Source organism: Ursus americanus, chromosome 13, assembly GCF_024610735.1.
Source record: "Ursus americanus isolate L20-20 chromosome 13, mUrsAme1.1.p, whole genome shotgun sequence".
In the NCBI taxonomy this organism is placed as follows: domain Eukaryota; kingdom Metazoa; phylum Chordata; class Mammalia; order Carnivora; family Ursidae; genus Ursus; species Ursus americanus.
This window is the reverse complement of record NC_142139.1, coordinates 46,481,283-46,506,363: the sequence shown is the minus strand read 5'-3', so window position 1 is coordinate 46,506,363 and position 25,081 is coordinate 46,481,283. Positions and strand designations below refer to the sequence as shown.

Below are 25,081 nucleotides of genomic sequence, written 5' to 3'. Positions count from 1 at the left end.
ACAACAGTAGTTGGCGCCTGTCTATCCATTCAATTAATATCCAAGTGCCAACAATGTGCTGGGCACAGTGAGAGGCCTGGGGATTCAGGTGTGAACCAAACAGATAGAATTCCTGCCATTCTTGCGTCCTATCAGCAAGGCAGGACAGAAACAGCTGAAGATATCATTGACAATTTAATTGTGGGAGGTGCCATAAGGGAGAAATGCAGGATGTGTGTAAATGTTTCTTACGGAATGAATGAATATTCGTCATCCCAGGATGCAGCACTTGAGCAACAGGGTAAGATGCAACTGTTTTTGAAAATCTACTGTTTTTAAAAGAAAACTAGCCAAAGAAGAGATGGTGCTGTTATTCTTTATATATATATATATATATATATATATATATATATATATATATATATATATATATATATATATAGAATATATATATAGAATATATATATAGAATATATATTCTTTATATATATATATAATGTATATTTGGTTACCTTTCTTTTTCTTCTTTAATTTTTTTATTATGTTCAGTTAGCCAGCATATAGTACATCATAAGTTTTTGATTCATTAGTTGCATATAACAACCAATGGGTAAAAGGCGGTGCTGTTATTCTTAAGAAACTTACTAGGCTACCACTTGATGCCCAGGTGGAGAAAAATTTAGTTCATTTCTGAATGTGGCGCTTTACCACACATTATTCTCTGTATAATTTATGAAAGATACAGATGTCTGATGTGCGTAAGAAAGAGGCGCTATCAATTCCCTGGCTTATCATCTATAATTTCTCAGCATTTCAGATATCAGAACTGTAGCTCTTAGAGCCTGTTCAAGAGACCTCTCAACCCAAGGGAGAAAGAGCTCTCAGGGTTACTGAGAGCGCAGCTGCTGGGCCTCACAAAATGGTTTATGGCAATGAAATTCAAGCACGGATTGCAAACTAATAGTAAACAGATGAGCTAAAATTTTAGGCCCAGGCAAACAGAGTTTATGTACTGAAAAGAGTACAGAAAAACGAGGATGAGGTACGTTACAAGGGCTCAGATTGTCTTTATTTCACTATTACCTATTCAATTTTGTGAAGCCACAAACATGCCCTGATCATGGTAATTTTAAACATTCTTACATCACCAACATTTATATAAATGGCTCATGAAAGATCAATAGTATCACTTAGCTAATATCTATATTACCAGACGAAGCAACAGAATAATAATCACTCCAGTCCATTTAATATGCATTACTTATTATCATTCCCGCTTTTCATTATGTTCAATTAGCTATATGTTGGCTAATTGAACACAATAACTTTTTTATTTTTTATTTTATTTTTTAAAAAAGATTTTATTTATTTATTTGACAGAGACAGACAGCCAGTGAGAGAGAGAACACAAGCAGGGGGAGTGGGAGAGGAAGAAGCAGGCTCCTAGTGGAGGAGCCTGATGTGGGTCTTGATCCCAGAACGCTGATGTGGGTCTCAATCCCAGAAAGCTGGGATCACACCCTGAGCCGAAGGCAGATGCTTAATGACTGCGCCACCCAGGCGCCCCTGAACACAATTACTTTTTTAAAGTAGACTCCTTACCCAGCATGGAGCCCAACACAGGCCTTGAACTCACAACCCTGAGAATTAAGACCTTAGCTGAGATGGAGAGTCAGGTACTTAACTGACTGAGCCACCCAGGTTCCCCTCATTACTTCTTTTACTTTTTATTCTAAGCCCATTCATAACTTCAGGTTCCCATATCTGGAAGAGCAAGACTCTGAAATTGGACAGAGTTGGGTTTAATTCCCTTATCTATGAAATGTAGATGCTCTCTGAGCCTCAGTTTCAAAGGAAAAGGGGGAGTGATAGTATCTATCTCATAGGCTTGTCTTGAGAATGAAGAGTCAACGGAAGTCAAGCACCCAAGCATGGATCTGACATGCAAAAGATTAGCTCCCTTCCCCATTTTAAGAAAGTCTCAAAATGACCACAGAATTAGCCACTTTCTTAAGGCTTTCTATTCATTTTTTAAAACTATCACCTCGAAAGTGATGAATTCTAATTTTATTCTCTTCTATAAAATTTTCTCTAAGAGCACTATTTTGAGATACATTATTTGCTTTCTGCTTTAAAAAAAATGATCATTAAAATTTTTTTTTTACCATCTTCCTGGTGAGGGGTTAAACTATTTCAAAAAATTTGAGGTTAGAAAAACTTCAGCTGTTAGTAGTGGTGAATTTATTATCTGTGGCATATAATTTCTCATTGAAGTCATCATGAGGGCTCTGGTACATTTCCCCAAACATTCATTGAGCACAGTGATGAGAAAGAGAGCTTCAGTGCCCAGATGGGATATTTAAAAGACGGGGGAAAACAAACAAAAAACAAAGCAAAAAAAAAACAACAAAAAACAACCCACAAGAGCTCCTGTAGCAGGGATATTTTGAAATTATTAATAAGCAGAAGGAAAGTTCTTGTTCACAAAATTTTTTTTAAAGATTTATTTATTTATTTATTTATTTATTTATTTATTTATTTATTTATTTGACAGAGATAGAGACAGCCAGCGAGAGAGGGAACACAGGCAGGGGGAGTGGGAGAGGAAGAAGCAGGCTCACAGCGGAGGAGCCTGATGTGGGGCTCGATCCCATAACGCCGGGATCACGCCCTGAGCCAAAGGCAGACGCTTAACAACTGTGCCACTCAGACGCCCCTGTTCAGCATAAATTTTATTCCAAATTAGTCTCCTTGATATTTAAAGAGGAAATACCCTCTTCTGACTAATTTAGTTTATAGGCTTTAATTAGACCACTCATTTATTGAGTCAATTAATCAATAAATAAGTTTGGGGCACTATCCTCTCCATCAAACAGCTCATACATAGTGTAGTGGGGAAAAAAGATGTATAGATAATTCTAAAACACGTCCAGAGCAATGCTATAGCTGCACAGGTGTATTATGCAAATAACCGAGCACAGGGGTGAGGGGAGGAGTCTGAAAAGGTGAGGTTAGATAATAGGGGATGAGTGGGGATGCATGGAAGGAGTGTTTTAAGAAGAGCAGATACCAGTAATAGAAGTTCAGAAGTGATAAATAACACTGATGGATGCACAAATATTTCAGTGCTACTGAATCCCAAAGTGTTATGAATGGTGCAGGGACAGGTGAAGCCAGAATTGAGTCAGGAGTTAGATGAGTTCACTTCTTTTCTTTTTGTTTTTAGTTTTTGTTTAAATTCCAGTTAGTTAAGATGCACTGTAATATTAGTTTCAAGAGTTCACTCTTGATTCCTGACTTTTAGAGGATGGAGAACCCCAAGAAGAAATTCAAATTTTATCCACCCCTCCTTTTTTACACAGTACCCAAAGTGATAAAGTCATGTTTAAATTTTGGGTAGGGGATGTGTATGAAGGGGCATTACTGGAGACAGGCAAGACCAGGCAGGAGTCTGTCTTTTAGGCCCAGGAGAATGATGGTAATCCAGAGAGATAGGAGTTAAGATGCAAAGGAAGGAACAAAGTCCAGAATGAAGAAAGACAAAAATTGGCAGGACTTAGGTATTGGATGTAGGAGATGAAATTAATAATGCAGGCAGCGACAACTCCCGATTTCTAGTCAGAGTGAATTATTAGATAGTGGACCAACTGAGACCAAGCATAGAAGGAGCATCTCCATTAAAGGGAAGAAGGTGATGAGATGATGAGTTCAGGCGGATCTGAAGTACCTGTAGGACATCCAGTAAGAAGAAGATAGATAAATATGTGAAACTACATGAAAGAGCTGTGCTGAGGAGCTTTTTCTGTCATCATAATTCTGTTGTATCTGAAAAAACATGAGTGGATGAGAATAGGGAAGACCAGAGAAATAAAGACAGAATTGTAGGGAATTCAAACTCTTAGTGTTTGAAAAAAGAGAAGAGCCATGAAAGAAGACATAGAAGGGGTGTCTGAGTGGCTTAGTCAGTTAAGCGTCTGCTTTCGGCTCAGGTCATTATCCCGGGATCCTGGGATCAAGTCCCACATTGGGCTCCTTGCTCAGCAGGGAGCCTGCTTCTCCCTTTCCTCCCTGCTTGTGCTCTCTGTCACTGTCTCTCTCTCTCTTTCAAAAAAATAAATAAAATCTTTTTTTAAAAAAAGAAGAAACATAGAAGAAATAGAGGAGAACCAGGAGAATCAGATGTCCAAAGTGAAATAAGATGTGAATTGTTCAGTTCAATGTCTACTGAAGAAAGTAGACAGAAAGTCATCAGAGAACATAGTGAGACCAGAATAAATAGAACAAGTTGGGAAAAGTGGAAGGAAGAGAGGGATGGAAGCTCCAGTAGAATGGGTTGAAGTATGAATGGAAGATGGAGTCAACAAGTACAGGCATGGTTTTGAAAAATTTTGGATAAGAACAGAAGAAAATATAATAGCAACTAGAGGGGATAAAGGGCCAAGTGTAGGCTTTTTTAGGATGGGAGAAATGTTATCCTAGAGAAGTTTTCACTACTGTGGAGCAATGTTCCTGGGTAAGTGGTGATGCAACTAGGGGTTCAAGGCCCGGGGTCAATGTGGAGACCCCAGATGAGAAAAACTCCCTCATTTCCAGAGACCGAAAGGAAGAAGATAGGGTTTCTTTGGCTATGTAGGTGGGGATGTTCTTGTACATGTAAGTGTGGGGTAGGTATTGATGGTGGTAGTTGAAGGAGTAGAGACCTGATGGCCTCAGTGTTCTTGATGGACTCCTTGTGTATAGATTTTTTTTATAGTGGTAAAATATATATAACATAAAATACTGTTTTTTTTTGTTTTTTTGTTTTGTTTTTAAAGATTTTATTTATTTATTCGACAGAGATAGAGACAGCCAGCGAGAAAGGGAACACAAGCAGGAGGAGTGGGAGAGGAAGAAGCAGGCTCATAGCAGAGGAGCCTGATGTGGGGCTCGATCCCATAACTCCAGGATCACGCCCTGAGCCGAAGGCAGACGCTTAATGACTGTGCCACCCAGGCGCCCCCCATAAAATACTGTTTTAATCATTCTTATGAGTACAATTCAGTGGTCCATGAAGTGTTATGCAAGGCTCTGTCCTCTAGAGGACCAATGAAAATAGTGGGAATGAGATGCAAGTAGGAGTCCTGAGGAAACAAGGAAGGTCTAGGGCAGCTGTTGAAGATGCACACTAAGGATGAGTAAAAAGCTTGCTGTTCTGTAGAGTACTGAAGGCTCATCTGAGGTAGGAGAGTACATGTCCATATCAGCAAGGATATCTAATGTCCCATGGAAGAGTTATCCACCGTGACATAGGACCCAAGGAAAACGAGTTGGGGCAACTGGCTCAACTTTTAGAAAAAGTAAAATTATCTCTATACTTCATAACATATAATAAGATAAATTCCAGATGGACTACACAATTAACTATTTTTAAAGTGAAATAATATAGAATGAAGTATACAGGAACATTCATATTACGTTTATATAGTCTAAGGGTACAGATGTCAGGCTGTAGTATTAAGCCAGTTGAGAATTTATGAGTGTGTTATTCATCAATTTATCTTTAAATGTTGCCTCATACTTATAATGTGATCCTCAAGAGCATCTTGTGTTTATACTCAAGAATTCTAATTCAGTTTTCAGTAGTATCACCCCTATTCATTATTCCATCCAAACTATGGGCAAGTGTAATACTGAGGAAATAAGACAACTCCTGCCCTCAAAAAATTATCTTATGGAGGGAAGAGATACATCAACAGATAATTATACTAGAGTATATTAGGATGCAGTGATAGAAATATTGAGTCAATCAATATTTATTGATTACCTATTTCTGTTGTCTGGTGTTGTGTTTAGATACTTAACAAAAGTGTAACATTGAAGTACAATGCCTTTTACAATACAACAGGAGTATTTTAGAAGGTACAGGAAAACATGTATCTGGGAAACAAAACTTTGCAGGAGGATCAGGAAGGCTTCATAAGATCCCCTGAGCTTGAAGCATGGGTAGCAGTTAGCTTCTAGAACTGCTGTAGTGGGATTGCTATCACTTTAGAGATGGAACTTCACATATTCAGATACATTACCTTGTAGCACATTATCACATATTTGACAAAACTTTTCATTTCTGGCTTCTATAGCAATGCATAAAGACGGTAGGATTTTACAGAATGCTGCAGCTTGCTTTCTGTCTAGCAGCCTAAAGGCTAACTCATTAAAATTCAAAGATGAATTACATGGTGGGTGGCAGAACAAATGTTTTCTTCACTGAGCCCAGCTAAGGCCTTCAAGACAGTTTCTCCCAGAATCAAATTCCCTCTCTGCAGCTGTTCAGTAGGACATGATTCTGGCTTCACCTACTCCTGCAAATCTACCATGACACCATCCAACCCTTCTGGTTGGAGGTTACATACGTATGGTAACAAGAAAAGAATTAGGAAAACAACACTTGGTTTGACTTTGGAACCATGTGCGTAACTTACAGGTAAGATACATATCTTACCTCATATCTTACCTTTCATTTATAAAATAAATTTATTTAAATACAAAATTAAAAAAAACTAGACATGTACCCAGTTGATGGGTTACCCCACAGAGAGGAACTAACCCAACAGACTGTAAAGCACAGTCATGTGAGTACAAATCTCTGGTGGGGTACACTCCAAGAACAAAAAGAACTGCAAAACGCTGGGTGGACGTGTTGGTGGTGTTACTCTGACTCTGTTGTGGGTGTATTGTGGGACAAAGCAAATGAGCAAGAATGTGGTGTTCTTATTCAATCATTCCCGGTTTGGTTGAGTACCAGGATTCCTGGAGTGGGAGAAAGGAAATACAGATGTTAAGATAAAAGAACTGAAAAACAATCCCTGAATGTGATTGGAAGATATATATGTACATATCGGTATGATTGTATGTGTTTACATATATTTTTTTCCTCACTCTATTCACTCTGAAGACCTAGACATAGGAACCAACTCGGTAGCTATGAGCTCCTCTACTACTCAGATTCTACTATCTATCTATCTATCTATCTATCTATCTATCTATCTATCTATCTATCTAGATTTGTATCTATTTTTAAGTAAGCTTTACACCCAACGTGGGGCTTGAACTCACTATGTTAAGATCAAGAGTTGCACGCTCTACCAACTGAGCCAGCCAGGTACCTTGAGATTCTAATCTTTGAATAACTTTTCCACTAAAAGGAATTGGGGCTTTTGGAGAAATGATTGCTTCTGGATCTGGAGAAAGGAATGGAAAACAGGACCATAGTACATCATGCCATACCGGATGAAGAAACTATCCAAAACTGCTACAGTCCTGTCTAAGGGACCTAGGAGCCAAACTTGAAGAGAATCCCATCAGCCAAAAATAGGACAACTGGAAGAAAAGGGTAATAACCACAATGGAGTAATAGATATCATACATACATATACGTGAACATTTATGAACTCATAGTGGCTACTTTAAAAACCACAACAAACTGGCCACATTGCAGGATTCCAATAAAACAACTTATTATTTTAAAAAATGGGTAAATACAAGGAAAGAAATATTAATCTTGCCTTTCTCATATTAACTGTACCACTGCAAACCAAATAGAAGATGAGATGACTTTTTAGAAATCATTGTAATCTAGCTAATAAAGAAGGAACAACAGAATTAGGGCATCAGCTCTTTGCAAACACCAATAAATTGATGAATCTAGGGATTCATCATCAATGGCTACCAAAACCTCAAAAGAGAAATGATAAGATATTATGTACCTCTTGATGGAAGAGAATACCACCACCTGGAAAGTTATTATGAGCTGCACTGTGTCCCCCCCAAAATTCATGTGTTGAAGTCCTAACCCCTAGTACTTCGGGATGTGACTGCATTTGGAGGTAGCGTCTTCAAAGACGTAATTAAATTAAAATGAGGTCATTAGGTTAGGCCCTAATCCAATATGACCGATGTCCTTAAAAGAGGAGATTTGAGCTCACGCGCGCGCACACACACACACACACACACACACACACAGAGGGACGATCATGTGAAGACACAGGGAGATGATGTACCATCTATAAGCCAAGGAGAGAGGCCTCGGAAGAAACCAACTCTGCCAACACCTTGAGCTTGGACTTCTAGCCTCCAGAATAGTAAGAAAATATATTTCTATTGTTTTAGCCACCCAGTCTGCGGTATTTTGTTATGGAAACCTCAGCAAACTAATACAGCAGTCTTGCTGCCAAAACCCAACTTCACTTAGATCAAGCCTCTAAATCCAACTAACAATGTATAGGAAATAAGATGGCAGCAGAAAATGTTAAATGACATCATGGAGATGTCAGAAAAACATATTGTGGGAAGTTTTATAGGACAAGTGACCCAGTCACTTCAACAAATAAATAGTGAGAAAGAGAAGGAGAGAGAAAAGGAGGCAGTGGGGAGGGCAGCAGAAGGAGGACGAGCAAAGAGATGAAACAGAACCTATGAATGAAAAGAAACTCAAAAGATTTATCAACTAAATGCAAGGTGTGAAACTTACTTGGATTTCGTTTCTAACAAACTATCAAAAATATAGCATTTATGAGACAACTAAAATTTTGGATACTGAATATACGGTCAAACTGTAAAGCTTTTTGGAGAAATTACAGCATGGTGACTATGTTAAAGAAAAAGAGTTTTTAAATTTTTGAGAGTCATACCTATAAGATATGATGTCTTGGTGGGGAAAGATTAGTAAGTAGAAGTGAAATAAGACTGGCTATCAATCAAAAGTGTTTGAAGTTGGGTGATGGGTGCCTAGGGATCTTTAAACTATTTTGTCTGTTTTTGTGTATAATATTCAAATTTCCAAAGTAATTAAAAAGTAATTGTATCAACTTTATCCTTAGTTGATAAAGGTCAAGATTCACCATCTGGATAGATAAAACTTGTCCAAAACGAAGTTGTGTCAATACTGTTGTAGTCTCCCAATTAACCTTCACCTGGGTTTCTGCCAAGCAGCTGAAATCAATGTTGCTCTCCTTGCTTCCCCTCGTCGTTCTCCTTTCCTCCCACAAATAAGTAAGCGATGCCCAGGAAGCACCAGCACCAAGAGAAGCCTTGGACTTGATATTTCAGGACTCCTTAGCTGCTCAGATTGGCAGAACTTCCTGAATGTCTTATGCAAAATCTCCCCTATCTCTAGCAACACTAGGAATTATATTTAACATTCCTAATAGGTGACCCTCGTCAATCCAATATGCTGCATTTCTGGTAAGATTTTGGATGGCGCCCTCCGAGGCCACGTGCACGAGAAATAGTCACTTCACATAAATCATTTAAAAATACAGAATGAGAGTCAATAAACACCTCTGTGTATTTCTACATTGTGGACACGCTCTTGGCAACAGGAACCTTTTGGAGGACGTTATTCTGCACAGGAAGACAACATGTTGGATTTCGATTGCATAACCCGTGGAACGGGAAGCCCAGCTGGCACCCATAAGGGCAACCAGCAACGTGCTGGTGACATCACTGTGGCAAGGACAGCATTTTTCACAATCTGGCAAAGTCATGAAAAAGTGTTCATTTAGGGTAATGCAAAATCTTTCTTGTTTCAATTAATTCTTTACTTCAACATAGCGGTAGACTATTTAACCAGCCTTTTGAATAAAGTGGTTGTGTTTCCTATGAAATAAAACAATAAATCAAACCAAAACGATCCCAATCTGAGGTCTGAAGCAGATGGTGTGTGTAATTTTACGGAACTGCACAAGCCTTTGATACTCTCCTTCTAGAAGAAAGTCTGAGAGTGGGCTTTTTCTACTTAAAAGAAAAATACTCTTACAGTTAGCGATCTCTTTCGGTCCTTTAAAAATAGCTGTTAAGCAATATTCTCATGTTTGAAATACGCTGCCGTTTGGAAAGACTTCTCTCGTGTTTTCCCAAACACTCCTTTGAGAAGCAATTTCATTTCTATCCTTGAGACACTATATGTTTCATACTAGTGTGAATTACACACATTTTGTTTATAAATTTAAATAATCCCACCTACTTTTGCAAAACAGTTTGTGCCCATAGATACGCAGACCCATGTAATAAATTTGGTTTTGAATTGTTAATGACATAAAACTGATCATAGGCATTTTTGCTATTTTGGAAAGGAGGGAACTATTAAACAAGAATAAAAGATTCAAACAAATATAAAAATTTATCTTCTACATTTCATCATGAATGATTAACTTTGTCATGAAATGTATTGTAATCAGATAAGCTCTTAGTAAGGATTTCACTCATTCATGGGTACAGCAGTAAATAAGCAATTGCTTATTCTTATACTAATGTCCTTTTGACATGTGTCCATTTTATGTAGACTCTCAGCTTTCTGTAAGACCCCCCCAGAGGACCTGCTACATTGCCAAACACAGACTAGGTATTTGGTCAATACACTCTAGCGAAGACTATAGCTGTCTAAAGACAAAATCAGCAGATAGATAGCTCTGGATCTTCAATGCTATAAATTACTCAAATTGTCCTAATCATTCAGTTGAATATTACTTTGGACTTCTATCTTAAATAGGTTAAGTTACAACTCAGAGGCAGCACCTCAATTTTCCTAGTATCCTGAAGACAGAACATTAAACAAGTAAGCATGACATATGCCTTCCAGATAAATCTCTATAAGCTCCTTTGGTTGTGAATTACTAAAAATTAGCTTCTTCCATAAGCCTCTTTTTCTTTACACTCAGTAAGAGTCTCCTGGGCAACAACTAACCTAGGACAAATTCTATTAGCATTAAATTTTTCTCCACTAATAACTGCTAAATATAATTGCACACTCATTTTGTTTGTTCAAATATGAAATACTCAGAAAATGTCATGTTTTTAATCAGCTCTATGACAGCCATTGATATAGGATCAAACATGTGTTAACCCAGAAGATTAAGATTAGGTCTTTTGGAAACAAGACAAAACATCATTGTGCATGATTCTATAGGGCCAGGGAGAGAAGGAAGATCACAGTGTAAGAAACAAGGTTTGACTTAACTAAATGCTGACCTGTGGCACCCCAATTTCCTCAGTTTCTCCTTCGTGGTACTGCCCCTTCGAGATCCATTCTCTCTAGAAGGGCCAGGTGAAATGCTTTGTAGTGCCTCTCCCCGACTGTGTGCACTGAAAGCCTGGTCTCTGGTTGTGGAATAAAAGGAAACAGCAAGGGAGGGTCGAAGGGAGTATTTTCTCGGGCAGCTGGTGTCTCTGAAATCACACGACATATGTGGATGCCTATGTCAGCAGGAACACCCACTCCATCGATGTAGAAGGCCAATTCAGAAAAGGAAAAATACAATTAAAAACATCTTTAAAGCCCTAATGCTAATTCCTTGGCAGAGTCTGACTTTAGGTGTAGACGACACCATAAATTCAGAAAGATCTTTCAAAAACAGGGGTCTTATTTTCTTGCAAATGTTCCAAAGAGAAAATAACAGGGAGAGAAGGCCTGTTCTCCCAGAAAGCAGAGATCCTGCCAAATGGTTTCTAAATGTGTTTCTCAAAAATTTCCATGTGCCGTCAACGGCTTTTGAGTACTTCTGGAAATGGAAAGAGCAGAAACCAATGACCCTGTGAGAAAGCAAACATTTAAGGTAACTCGCATGCTGAGAAAATAGGTCGTCGTGCTTTTCAGTCACCATATATACTGACCAGACACAGCACTAGTCTCCTCACAGGCTAGACAGGTACCGTTCCATCCCTTTGTGACACTGCACAGAAAATACTGAGGCCCTCAAGGGAAGTTTCCATATATTTCTCTATTTGAAACTCAAGCAAATAACTGTTTTCTGGGTCTATATTAGGCGACCAGACTGACTCACTGGAACCTAAACAGTTAGTAATTTGTTTCCTTAACTGTGGAATCCAGAAGACCGTAATTTTACCACTTATTAGCACTATTTTTAGCCAACCAGAGGGAATCCAAAAGATGTCCAAATAGTGGAAAAAGCTTCGCTCCTGGGCAAGACTGATGCTGGGTGGTCAATCTCCAGAATAACCAGCTACTTTGATCCGTTTAAGTAAACATATTAATTTAGGCTGGTTATTTCGCCAACGTACTGAGACTTCATTGACTTGTTTGGTCATGAATCAAAGTGGCTGCCCCAGAGTCTCCTATGGGTCCAGCTCTAGTCACAAAAAGGTGGGAACCCCGAAGACTAAGCAGAGCCCCACCCCTAGCAGAGCCCTGTCCTCAGCTCTCCAGAGTATTTTCTCTGGCAGAAGTGTCTAAATGAGAGTTGTTTGTCCCATCAGTTTTAGATGGTTACATAAGCGAGGCCCAGCCAGTTACTTCCTAACTTAGCACTGAATCTGTTTTATCTTCTCAGCCCATTTCTCTGCTGCCCAGGCTGTGAGGAAAATTTTGGTCATTTTCCAAGTAACCAACAATTTTTAAGGAAAATTCAGACATGTTTTATTATAAAAATAATACCTGCTCACGGTTTAAAAAATTCAAACAGCAACAGGGAGAGTATGAACTTAAAATCAATTCCACGTCACGCCAAACCCTCTATCGTGTACCGTCACAGACCCCCTCGCTGGAGATGACGACAAAGCATTTTTTTTTCTTTGTATCTTTATAGAAGCAAGCAAAATTGACTGAAAACATGTTCTGTGTCAGGAACTCTACTAGACATTGAAAACACAAAAAAGTAAGAAACAGTTCCTTCCCTTTACTTACAGACTTACTGAGAGTCACCATGATGACACCAAGTATAATAGGTATGAACAACATAGTAGTAGTAGTATGGGGAACAAAAGCGCACATGACTGTGGCCCACTGTGGAAGGTCAGGCAGCTATTCAGGAATGCTTTGTAGGAGAGGTAACATGCACTGCATTATAAAGGCTGCATGGGATATGAAAAGGAGGGCTTAAAAGTGGAGCTAGGAAAGGAACTCCCAGCCATAAGGAATCGCATAAGCAAAGGCATGGAGGAGTGAACCCTCATGATGTGCTGAGGAAATGACTGGGAGTCTGGTGTAGCTAAAACAGGGTACTGGTTGAGGGGTGTGGTGGGAGGCAAGACTGGAACTGCAGCACAGGGGCCAGATTGTGTAGTGTTTCAAATTCCATACTAAAGATTTTGTGCTTAATTCTGTAGGCAACAAACTGTTGTTTTTATGTTTTTAAGTAAGGAAGTGATATAATCAAATCTGTGTGTTAGAAAGGATACCTGGCACATAAGGGGTGTAGAAAACTGTTTGCTGAATGGATGGAACAGAGAAAGGGGAGCCTGAAGGAAGGAAGACAAGTTAAGTGATACTGTCATCATTACAATGAAGGGAGCCAGAATTATAGAGGTGGGGATGGCGAGATGGTTTAGAGAAAGACTCAGTGACACTTGGCAAGCAATTAAATGTAGAGAAATGGAGGGGATAGAAAAGTCAAAGGCAGTTCTTATGATCTCTTCTGGGTGGCTGGCTATTCGGTTATGTCATTGACCAAAACAGAATACAGGAAGGAGAGGGTATTTGAAGAGGGATAAGAAATAGGGAGATGGGGAGATGAGTTGAGAAGCAATATATGGCCAACACTTTCTTAAAATTTTACCATGGGCCAGATACCATTTTAAGTGATTTATAAGTATTAACTCATTTAACTCTCATAAAGAGTAGTATTATAATAATATCCCCATTTTACAGATGAAATTGCATAAATTCAGAATCTGACAACTCTGAGTTCAAGTCCCAGTTTGATCTTGGATGAAGTATTTAATCAATCTAACCTCAGATGTGAAAAGCAGAAAATGATATCACCATATGGGATTATTATGAGATGAGAGGTAATACATATCAAGCAACTAGCATAGTGTCCAGAAGCTCATATATCTTAATAAATGCTAGAAATTATTACTAGCTATGAGGTATCCTGGTACTATGATCAGAAAGGAGCTTGGAATTTCTATTTAAGTTATAGAGGTGAAAATAGAAATCTTATACATCAGTATATTGCTGTTGGTTGGGTCACTGGATGTAAATGCCATTTCCTGGTTTGGAGATGGGTGGTAGTGTACCAAGAGATGAGACTCAAGAATGGAATTCTGGGAGAATACCAATGATAAAGGAGCAAAAAAGAAAAAGAGATTCTTCCAAAAGAAATGTAGATGAAGTAATACAAGAAGAGGAGAGACATAAAGAGAAGAGCTCTAGAAGCCTAAGTGGGAGGAAGATAATGTCAACAATTGCAAATGGTTCTGGGAAGTCATACTAGAAAGTCTGAAAAGAGATGATTTGATCTGGCAGATGGAAAGGAGTTGCTGTTGGCTGAGGTAAGAATTATCACAATGAAGTAATGGCAACACAAAGACAATGCAGTGTATGGAGGAGGTGAAAATGAAGAAGTGGAAACAGAAGACACAGGCAATTTCTCCTTAAATAGTCAGTCTCCATTTCACTTCAAAATGATTTAATTTAGGAAGCACTTTAAGAATGCTAGAGTGAGGACCTCCAAAAATCTGCTCCTCCAAGAAGAAATAAGAGCAGCGGCAAAAATTATCAAAATTACTTTTTTTCAAAACATTGGAAGTTAATAAATAAATGCTTCCAATAATCCATTAAGTATTTTTTTTTAAGAAAAATCACTGGATCTCAGAAAGAACAATGATGTTTGGGCATTTTAAATTTAAATTGCTCTATTCCCCAGAGACAAGCCAAGAAACAGACTCTTAAGTACAGAGAACAAACTGATGGTTACCAGAGGGGAGGTGGGTGGAGGGATAGGGGAAATAGGTGATGGGGATTAAAGAGTATATTTATGATGAGCACTGAGTAAGATATATAATCGTTGAATCACTACCTTGTACCCCTGAAACTAAGAGAACACTGTATGCTAACTATACTTGCATTAAAATTAAAACCTTAATAAAAAATACAAAAAATAAATTGCTCTATTCCCATCCTCCCTTCCCACCTCCATTTTGCCTTTGAAAAACCAATAGCCTCACAACCATGGTAGCTGTGAAAACTAGCAGCCTAATAGTCACTGGAAGGGAAACATGGATTTGAAGCTCCTTGAGAAGACTCATGCTCAGAGAAATGTCACGTTTGATCCATCTTGAGAATCCCTGGAAAAGCTCCATTCTTAGGTTTTGTCATTATTTGACCTGATTCTGTGTGAACAGCTCTATCTCATGGGCGTTCATCAAAAATCATCATCAGCAACTGTTTAATACCACAGCTGCCTGAGGGGACAGCACGAGCTGGGGCAAAGAGGAGCGGATTTAAAAATCTTAAAATGAAAAACTGGGAGATGAGATGTCCATAGGGGATTTTGAAAGGCTCCAACATATTCCTAGAAATCTGGAAGGCTATGAACATGCACAGTGCTGTGCACATGCTCAGGAAAAATCTGAGAAGGTCCTAATCTCTCATCTTTGGCTTATCCTGAAGCTCTATGCAAGCAGGAAATGAAGGCTAAGGTGGACTTGTAAGATACCTGCCAGTGCACTGAAGGTATGCCTCAATACAAACAAAGGCCAGAAGACATATTGATTTGAGACGTTTAAGGAAATTTCTATCCAATCATTAGCTGACCACTAAGCTAACCAAGCAGAAAATTTAGAAGGCACACATGACAAAATTTAGACAATTAGTCCAGGAAAGTCATTGAACAACTACCAAAAACAATAAAGCAGCCCTAGGGAGGGGAAGGAAATCTCATTTCCAGAATTGACACATTATATTATTTGAACTGTTAATTTTTTAACACAAAATGATAAGACAAAGTGTGGTAGTTCAGAGTAGGGTGAGAAAGACTGCAAGAGGGCAACCTGAGTTGGGGTGTTGGATCCCAGATGTCGTGAGGAGAACACGCACAAAGTGGAGGGGGTGGTGGTAGCAGCGAGACATTGGTTTTTGACAGGAAGACTGATCAAATAAGTAGATACATAAAGAGAATGGGAGTCAGGTTTGTCACTGTAGGAGAAGAGAGCTACAAATATGGAAAGCAAGGAATCTAGAACAAACACCGGTTAACGAACCCTAGGTAATACTGTCTGAGAAGCTTGTGTGACAATGACACCTCAAGACAAAGAGAATGCCTAGCACCTGGCTCTTCATTTGTAAATACTATTTCCCACTAAAAAGAACCAGAGTTCCTTCAAGAAATGGATTATTCCAGGGCTGAGGAAGGGAAAGATGAGCCTGGAACATCTTTTTGTGCTAAAAAATAAGGAAGTGCCCAAAGAATGATGGGGGCAGTCAAAAGGACACAGAAGTGAGATTGAAAGAGCTCCCTCTAGCTGAACCTGGGACAAACTGAGCATTAAAATGAATGCTCTACAACTTAAGCCAAGTTCCAGTATGGATGTGCTTAGCGGAATACCAGGAGCCACACATGAAACAAACAATTGTTGTTTACCTGCAGCCACCATTTGAAAGAATCTTCCAACATCAATTTCTAAATGTATGATCATCATCACTTTTGGTTTTGGCTTTGAAACTTGATCTCAAGAGACTTTTAATAACAATACAAGTTGGCTGACAACCAAATTCTACTTCAGTTTATAAACATTTTATTTTTAAATTTATTTGGGGGGGGGAGCAGGGGGAGAGGAAGAGAATCTTAAGCAGACTCTGTGCTTAGCGTGGAGCCAATGCTGGGCTCCAACTCACAACCCTGAGATCATGACAGGAGCCGAAACCAAGAGTTGGTGGCTTGACTGACTGTACCACCCAGGCGCCCCATCAGTTTATTAACATTTTTGAACACACAGTTTGTGCCTGTAGCACTCCTTCTTTTTTTTTTCCTTTTTTTTGCTTTCTCCTGTCTTTGCAGGTGAAGGTGCACTTGGAGTCTCAAAGTAAGTTAATTTTACCTAATTGGTTAAATTGGTTAATGGTTCAGCTGTACTTACTTAGTTTTTAACATATTCCCATTGCATGTTTTAGACTACTTTTGAGGATGAAGAATTAGGTAATGGGGCACCTGGGTCGCTCAGTCAGTTAAATATCTGCCTTCGGCTCAGGTCATGATCCCAGGGTCCTGGAATCAAGTCCCACATCAGGTTCCCAGCTCACCAGGAAGCCTGCTTCTCCCTCTCCCTGTGCCCCTCCCCCAGCTTGTGCGCTCTCTCTCGCTCTCACTCACTCTCTCAAATAAATAAAATCCTTTTTAAAAATTAAAAAAATGAAATAAAATGAATGTTATGAATGGATGATAGCCCATTGCGCAAAATAGGAAATCCTGAGTCCATATTGACATTAATTAACTAATTGAACATTTGACGTGGAATGAAGTCATTACATAAATTCCAAGTATTTTCTCACAAAATACTAATAACAAAAGGGAAAAGTAATTTTACAAAGGAGAAGCCTGGCGGGTAGAACCTGAATCAAGTGACCTTAGTGAACCTCGCCAGTAACGGGACAAACCACACCATCGCCATCCCCTGTTATTCGTGCCCAAGGACGCACAGCCTAAATCTAATCGAGAGAAAACATAAGATTCACCCAAATTGAGGGACATCTACAAAATAACCGGCCTGTGTTCTCCCACAGTATCAAGGCTGTGTGAAAGTCGCAGGATGATTGGGAAAGTGTTCCAGATTTAAGGAGACTAAAGAGATGAGAAAACTAAATGCAACGTGTGGTTCTTAAATAGATCCTTTTGCAAAAGAGACATTATTGGAAAACTTGAATGGTGTCTGAGGATTGGGTGGTAGCGATACAAACATGTTAATTTCCTGATTTCCTCTGCTTTGCCCTGCAGTTTTATTGGGGAATAATTATTGACATACGTCCCTGCATAAGTTCAAGACGTAGGGCACGACAGACTTTACATATATTGTAAAATGATCACCAAGCAGGTTTAGTTAATCCATCATCTCATGTGGATTCAAAAAAAGAAAAACAAATTTCTTTGTGAGGAGAACTCTTAGGATTTACTCTCTTAACAACTTTCCTACACATCACACAGCTGTGTTAGCTCTAATCATCATGTTGCTCATGACACCCCTAGTGCTTCTGTATCTTGTGCCTGGAAGCTTCTACCTTTTGACTGCTTTCCTCCAATTTCCCTGCCCCCCAACTCCCACTTCTGCTTACAAGTCTGATTTCTTTTTTTCTATGAGTTTGGTAGTTTTTGTTTTTAGATTTCACATATAAGTGAGATCAGACATTATTTGTCTTTCTCTGTCTGACTTATTTCACTTAATGTAATGCCTTCAAGGCCCCTCCATGTTGTCACAGATGGTAGGATGTCCTCACTTTTTATGGCTGAAGAATATTCCATTGTATATATATACCACAACTTCTTTATTCCTCCATCCATGTTTCCATGTCTTGCCTACTGCAAATAATGCTGCTGTCAACATGGGAGAGCAGATTATCTTCCTGAGTTGCTGTTTTTGTTTGCTTTGGATATACTCCCAGAAGTGGAATTGCTGGACCATATGGTGGTTCTATTTTTAATTTTTTGATGAACTTCCATACTCTTTTCCACAGTGGCTGTCCCAATTCACATTCCCACCAACAGTGCACAAGGGTTCCCATTTCTCCACATCCACACCAACATTTATTATCCATTGTCTTTTTGATGATGGCCATTCTAACAGGCATGAGGTGATATCTCATTGTGGCTTTAACCCGCATTTCCCTAATGATTAGTAATGTTGAGCAGCTTCTCATGTGCCTGTTGGCCCTTTGTCTATCTTTGGGAAAACGTCTATTCAGGTCCTTTGCACATGTTTTAATTGGATTATTATTTGTTGTTGTTTGCTGTTTGTTAAGTTGCTTGAATTATATATTTGGGATATTAACACCTTAGCAGATATATGGTCTGCAAATAAATTTTCCCATTCTGTAGGTTGTCTTTTCACTTTGTTGATGGTTTCTTTGGTTGTGTAGAAGCTTTTTAGCTTAGTGTAGTCCTACTTGCTTGTTTTTGCTTTTATTGCTCGTGCTCATTTTCTCTGATTTTGATAGTTATATTGAGGTTATGTAGAATGTCCTTATTTGTAGGAATTAACAGACTCAAGTATTTGGGGATGTGGGTATCATGTCAATTATGTACTTTCAAATTGTTCAGGAAAAAAGCTTTTGGACTGTGCTTCTACTTTTCTGTAAGCTTGAAATTATTTCAAAAAGAAAAAAAATCTGACTCTTAGGGGCCTACTTAATGTAAGAATAGTAAGATTGTTACATGAAGAATATTTGGTTTTGTTATTTATTTTGGCATGTGTGTGTGTGAGAGAGAGAGAGAGACAGAGAGTGAGTGTGTGCGTGTTTGCCTCTGAGTGTTTGTATAACATCGAATCGTTGCTGATGGCCTCGCATTCATACTCCAAACCATCCTGGAGCCAAAACTTCTACTCCTTGATTTACCCCTTTTGACTTTGGTGGCTCAGTTGTAAATTCAATTCTGCGTATGTAAATCTCCACAGTTCATGTGTCTATTATTTTTGTAAGATTTTTAAACTCTTTGAAATACAACTAATTTTTAGCTTTCCATTGCTCCTGGGGATTCAAGATTCAGGGATATAGGATATTCTGAAATTAAAATAGAAGACAATAAAATATCTGACTACATGTAAGGATTTTCCTTTTCTATTCAGTATAATTACTTCTATAATACATTATTTTTATTAAATTTTTTCAAGTTTTTATTTCAACTCCAGTTAGTTAACATATACAGTGTAATATTAGTTTCGGTTATAATACATTTTTATAGAAGATGTGGCACATTTGCATGAAATGATTCTCTTATGAATCATTAATCGAGCTACTATAAAAAAATACCTGTCCCATACATTCTACTCACTAGTTCTCTTGTCCTTTAAACTTCCTTGAAATTATTCCCAGCTATTCATCTGTGTTTGTAAATAATAGCACTCAGACAACCCAGACTATAGGAATCCACTCCTCCACATCTGCTGGGGGTAGGAGGAAAAAGAGGGTGCAGAAGGATGGTTGAGTGGCTCAGTGGGTTAAGCATCTGCCTTTGGCTCAAGTATTGATCCTGGAGTCCTGGGATCCAGCCCCAGGGTGAGCCCCAGGTTGGGCTCCCTCCTTGGAAGGGATTCTTCTTATCCCTCTCCCTCTGCCCCCTGCTCATGTCCTCTCTCTTGCCCTCTTGCTCTATCATCTCTATCTCTATCTCTATATCAAGTAAATAAAAATAATCTTTTAAAAAAAGAGGCTGCAGAAGCAGGCAAATGGAGAGGAGTGGGAGGGAAGGAACCTTTAGAGTAACTCAGCTCTGATCTTCTCCCTCCCTTCCTCATTACTCCACCCACCATAGACTAGCTGAGTGTCCACGGTCAGTCAGGCCAGGTAATGAGCACTGCGGATCTTGTGATGAAGGAGACACATTCTGGGCTCTTTAAGAAGCCCTGAGTTCGGAGGGAGAAAGACTGCTGCACTAGACATTTAAGCAGATTCTAATAGTTTCTACAAAAGAAATCAAATACAAGGTGCTATCAAAGGAGAAAAAGTGCTGCCTGATAGGAATAAGGAGTCTTTCCAGAAAGGATGAGGTTTAAAGCCTCGGTTGCAGTTTGTCAGGAGAGGAGGAGGGAGGGAATTACAAGCAAAAGGAAGAGTTGCAGCAGAAGGCCGAAGGTCTGCAAGCGCGACTTCTTCAGAGCTCTCACAGGGACGGGTGAGCGCACAATGGAGCGCTCTGTGGGTGTCTGGGAGGAGGGAGGGGCTGAGCACAGACCGGAAAGGCCCACGTGGGCAGACCATTTAAAAAAAGAAAACAGATGAAAAACAAACAGCAACAGCACACACCCCTGTGTGCTGTGCTAAGGAATTTGGACTCAATTTTGAAGGCTATGGGGTGTCAGCGGAGGGTTGCTGGAGAAAGACATGCTCAGCTCCCGCCCACTCAGGGATCTGTGGTTCTAGGACGTGGGAGGGAGTGTCCGACCCCCGTGCACTGCGAGAATCCCTGGCTCCCTCCCTTCAGTAAGCTCTCTGCTCAAGTGCTACCTCCCCCTCCTCAGCCCACCCCCATAAAAACAGCAGCCTGGCATTTTCTAGTCCTTATCTGGCTTTTGTTTTCTTCATGATACTTTCCCAATACTTGACTTACCTGTTTGTTGTCTGCCTATTATTGCTGTCTCCCCACCACCTCCTCCGGTGCTGGGCATATAGTAAGCACGTATCTTCTCGAATGAGCAAAGGGTAATGCAAACCTGCCACTAATCTTGGTCCAAAGAACTTGGGAGCCCATAAAGCTCAGATTCTAGGAAGGGAAATCTGCAGTGGCTAAGAGGCTCTGAGCACTCAGGGAGAGGGATGGTGGGGTAAGAAGCTCCAAGAAGTTCTTCAGTACCACAGACGTCCAAACGACATGGCAAATCCTATCCTATCATCCTTTTTGCTCTTCCCCAGGGCTGGCCCTTTATAATGGGAAGGCAGGACTTAGTATTCTAATTTAGGGATGTTGGAACCTAGAGGAGGATTTCAATGGGGAAGAAGCGTAGATCTTTCCTCTAACGTATTGTCCAAAGCCGGAGTCTGGAATCATGAAGCTGGTGTTTTTCTGAATTCGCCTAAGATCTTAAAATGGATGGACCATATCCTGCCGAACTCTCAGGCCACATGAGGTCTCAGCTTGAACAGGCCACCTTCAGCATCTTGTCTGTATGGCTCTAAAGGACAGGAGGATCAGTTATGATACAGGGGTGACTTCATCAACAAGATTCCTAGATCAGTATCTATCCTGGGAGGTAGTTTCCTGAGCCACCACAGCTACACATCTGGCGGAGTAGGCAGAGTCAGAAACTTCTCAGAACACTGGCTGATGGGTCAGGTCCCTAGCTTTCTTGAGCCACTATGGCTAAAAATCACCTCGAATCACAAGAGAAACAGACAAATCTCAACTATCTGAAAACTAGTAGTGGCCTAGTTTCTAGATCTTTCCAATTTGAGAACCGACCAATTTGTTCCAATTGCAGGCAACCCAAACCTGATATTATGGATATGCAAGGAAAATACAGTCGTGGTTCTATTGCCTGGCATATGGGTGATTATGAGAACACTGATGAGAGAAATTCCAAAGGAGCTGTCCTTGTCAGGCAGAGAGCAACAGCGTTGCCAAGAGCTTCCAGATCACCTAAGCTGTCCCAGCTGCCAAGAAAGGAGGAGGTACGATCATTTGCTTTTCTGAATCATCACAGAAAACATAAAATTATTTTAACATGAATTAGAGAACGATATTTAGTAGTAAGACTACTAATAATTAGTTTTATAGCTCCCTTTAACCTATCAGAACATTTTGGAATTTATATTGGATTTCCACAGTAATGTCCATACTGTGGGTAGGTGGGTATTATTCCCACTTTATAGCTGAATAAAACAAGAGGTTGTAGAGTTCAGTCCTTAAGATTATTTATTTATTTATTTATTTGAGAGAGAGGGAGAGCACGAGTCGGGGGGGGGGGGCAGCAGCAGAATCCCGGCTGAGCAGGGAGCCCAATGCAGGGCTCAATCCCAGGACCCTAGGATCACAACCTGAGCTGAAGGCAGATGCTTAACTGACTGAGCCACCCAGGTGCCCACTATATGGGTTTTTCAATATTGAGTATGACTAATTTCCATGATAGAAAGGGAATGGGGTAGCTTGGATTAATTCAGAGATTCCTATTTCCTACATGAGAGAGTCTCCTTGCTCCATCCAAGAATCTTGCCAACTCCCTAGAATATTGCTTGCCCCCTGTCACCAGAGATCTGATTCATTAGCAGTTAATTATATCTATTTGAAACATTCTGTGAGGGAACCATGGAAGTCCTCCTTGGTAGGTCCTGACTCCAGGGGCACTTCATATAAAAAAAGGGGGGGGGGAGCAGTTCAGATGCTTGCATTCCTCTGTGGTCTGATTTTTGGGCTGGGTCCAAATGAAATGATTTATTGCAATGTGTGTGGAGGAGGCTTGGGCTAGTTACTTCCATCACTGAACTAATTTTGTGTAGGATTAGAGCAATCATAGATTAAACGATCCCAAATGCCTCCTCCTATCATTCACTAAATCCAACTGAGATATTTTTGTGCATTAAAAAAAATCTGTTAAAAGACTTTTCATTTTGGAATGATTTCAAAATTATAGAAGAGTAACAAGAACAGTACAAAGTAAATTCTGATATTCTTTACCCAGAATAGTCAGTTGTTTATTTGCTTTAATGCTTTCTTTTGAAATGTGTGTGTGTGTACATATATACACATAAACACACACACATTTGTTTTTCCAAATCATTTGACGGTAAGTTGCAGACACGATTTTTCTTTACCCGTAGACATTTCAGGGTATATTCCTAAGAACAAAGATGTTCTCTCATATAACTGCAGTTCAATGATAAGATCCACAGAGTTTAACATTGATTCAATATTATCTATAGTTCATAATCAAATTTTATTAATTGACCCAATAATGACCTTTGTGTTTTCTCCTCATCCAGGATCCAATCTAGATTTTATACATTTAGTCCTCATGTCTCTTCAGTCTCCTTCAATCTAGAACAGTTCCTCAGCCTTGGTCTTTCATACACTGACATCTTTGAAGAGTATAGACCAGTTCTGTAGAATAGCTCTTAATTTGGGTTCTGATGTTTTCTCACGAGCAGATTCAGGTTATATGCTTTTGGCAGGGATCTCAGCTAAGTCACATCATGTGATTCTCAATGCATCACATCAAAGAGGCACCTGATGTCAGTTTAACTCATTGTTGGGAAGGTTAATTGAGCAGCTGGTCACATCTTTTCCCTTTCAGAGACCAACAAAATACTGTATCACCCAAACCAATCTCTTTTTATAACCTAGGCTTTATTCTAAATTTCTAGATATACATTAGAAACTTGTTCCGTAAGTCCAATTTTTGGACCAGCCCACAGGATTCTAGTGGAGATACTTCAATAAGTACTTAAGCTTGCGCCTCTGTAATAGAAATCCTCTTCAGGGAAAATAACTTGAAGCAAGTGTTCTTACATATTCCAAAGCAAGTAACAAATACAATGTGTGTAAAGCCTCCAACATAATGCTTTACCCCAGCCACCAATGAGTGGCTGCCTCGACTATACTTAGCTGCAGTGCCAGCACATTTTCCATTCTTATACTGAAGGAATCCAAACCACGCGCAGAAAGCAGTCTCAACAGAGTAAATAATTGTCAATGGTACTGGGGGACTTGAGGGAAATCCTTCTCATGAAGACAGATGGTTGAAAATGGGGATATTTTATATTCACATTCTTGAGTTTGGACCTTTACTTATAAATCTAAGTTTGGATCTTAATTATAATGTTTCTAAAACTGCAATTTATGATATTTAACAGTATGTATCATTCTTGTATACATTTATCCAAAACAAAACGGGCACAAATTGGGCACATTTCTTAACTGCTTCTACTGTATTTCCCCAAATTTCTTTTTTCCCCTTAATTTCAAGTTCTGTCTCCCAGTATGTGTTGTTTTCCCTTCTTGATTTTTGGTTCTTTTTTTCCCCCCACATAAATAATAGCCATGTATGGGTTGTCAAATTTACATATATGTTACACACACTTTTAACACCATTCATTCCTATCTCATTTCTTGGCTTGCAAATTCTCTCACTGCCCCCTTTCATTCCAATACATGGACACAATCTCAGTGATTAGTACTTCCTTTCCCTCATCCATTCACTCACATCGATTTTAACGTGCATATCAATCATTTAGGGATCGAAAGAAGGCACAGATTCTGAATCAGTTGGGCTGGGGATCTGCATTTCTATGGAACTCCCAGGCAAACCAGCTGTTGCTAGTCCAGGACCTTGAGTAGCAAGGTGCTTGAGGATTTGATACGGAATTGCAGTCTGAGCTAGGAACAGGAGGGGCTTGGACCAAAGGGGAGAGGGAGACAAGAAAGAACAGCAGGGCAAAGGTAACTTTAATGTAGTGCCTTTGGGTAAGTGCATGTGGTTTAATCCGGCTAGATAATAGCATGCAAAGAGGGGTATCTGGTGAGGAGGCTGGGGAAGAGGAACCAGCTGGGGCATTTGAGTGCAGGGTGCCAAGGAACTTGGATTTTACTGGGCTTTCAAACAGAAATAACAGTATTAAACTTTCATTTTGGAGGGGTTCAGATAGCCTGGAAGATTGATTGGACCTGTTTGATATGACAGGGAGATGAGT

General features: G+C 39.5%; 1 protein-coding gene across 1 annotated transcript in view; it reads left to right on the top strand.

Annotated features, from left to right (window-relative positions):
• Positions 1–25,081, top strand: part of SPMIP2 (sperm microtubule inner protein 2) — an 85,582-nt gene that overhangs the window by 58,891 nt on the left and 1,610 nt on the right. The window contains exon 4 of the mRNA XM_045798607.2: positions 21,877–22,066. Coding sequence (XP_045654563.1) covers positions 21,877–22,066 — 190 coding nt within the window. The remainder of the gene's footprint in view (positions 1–21,876; positions 22,067–25,081) is intronic.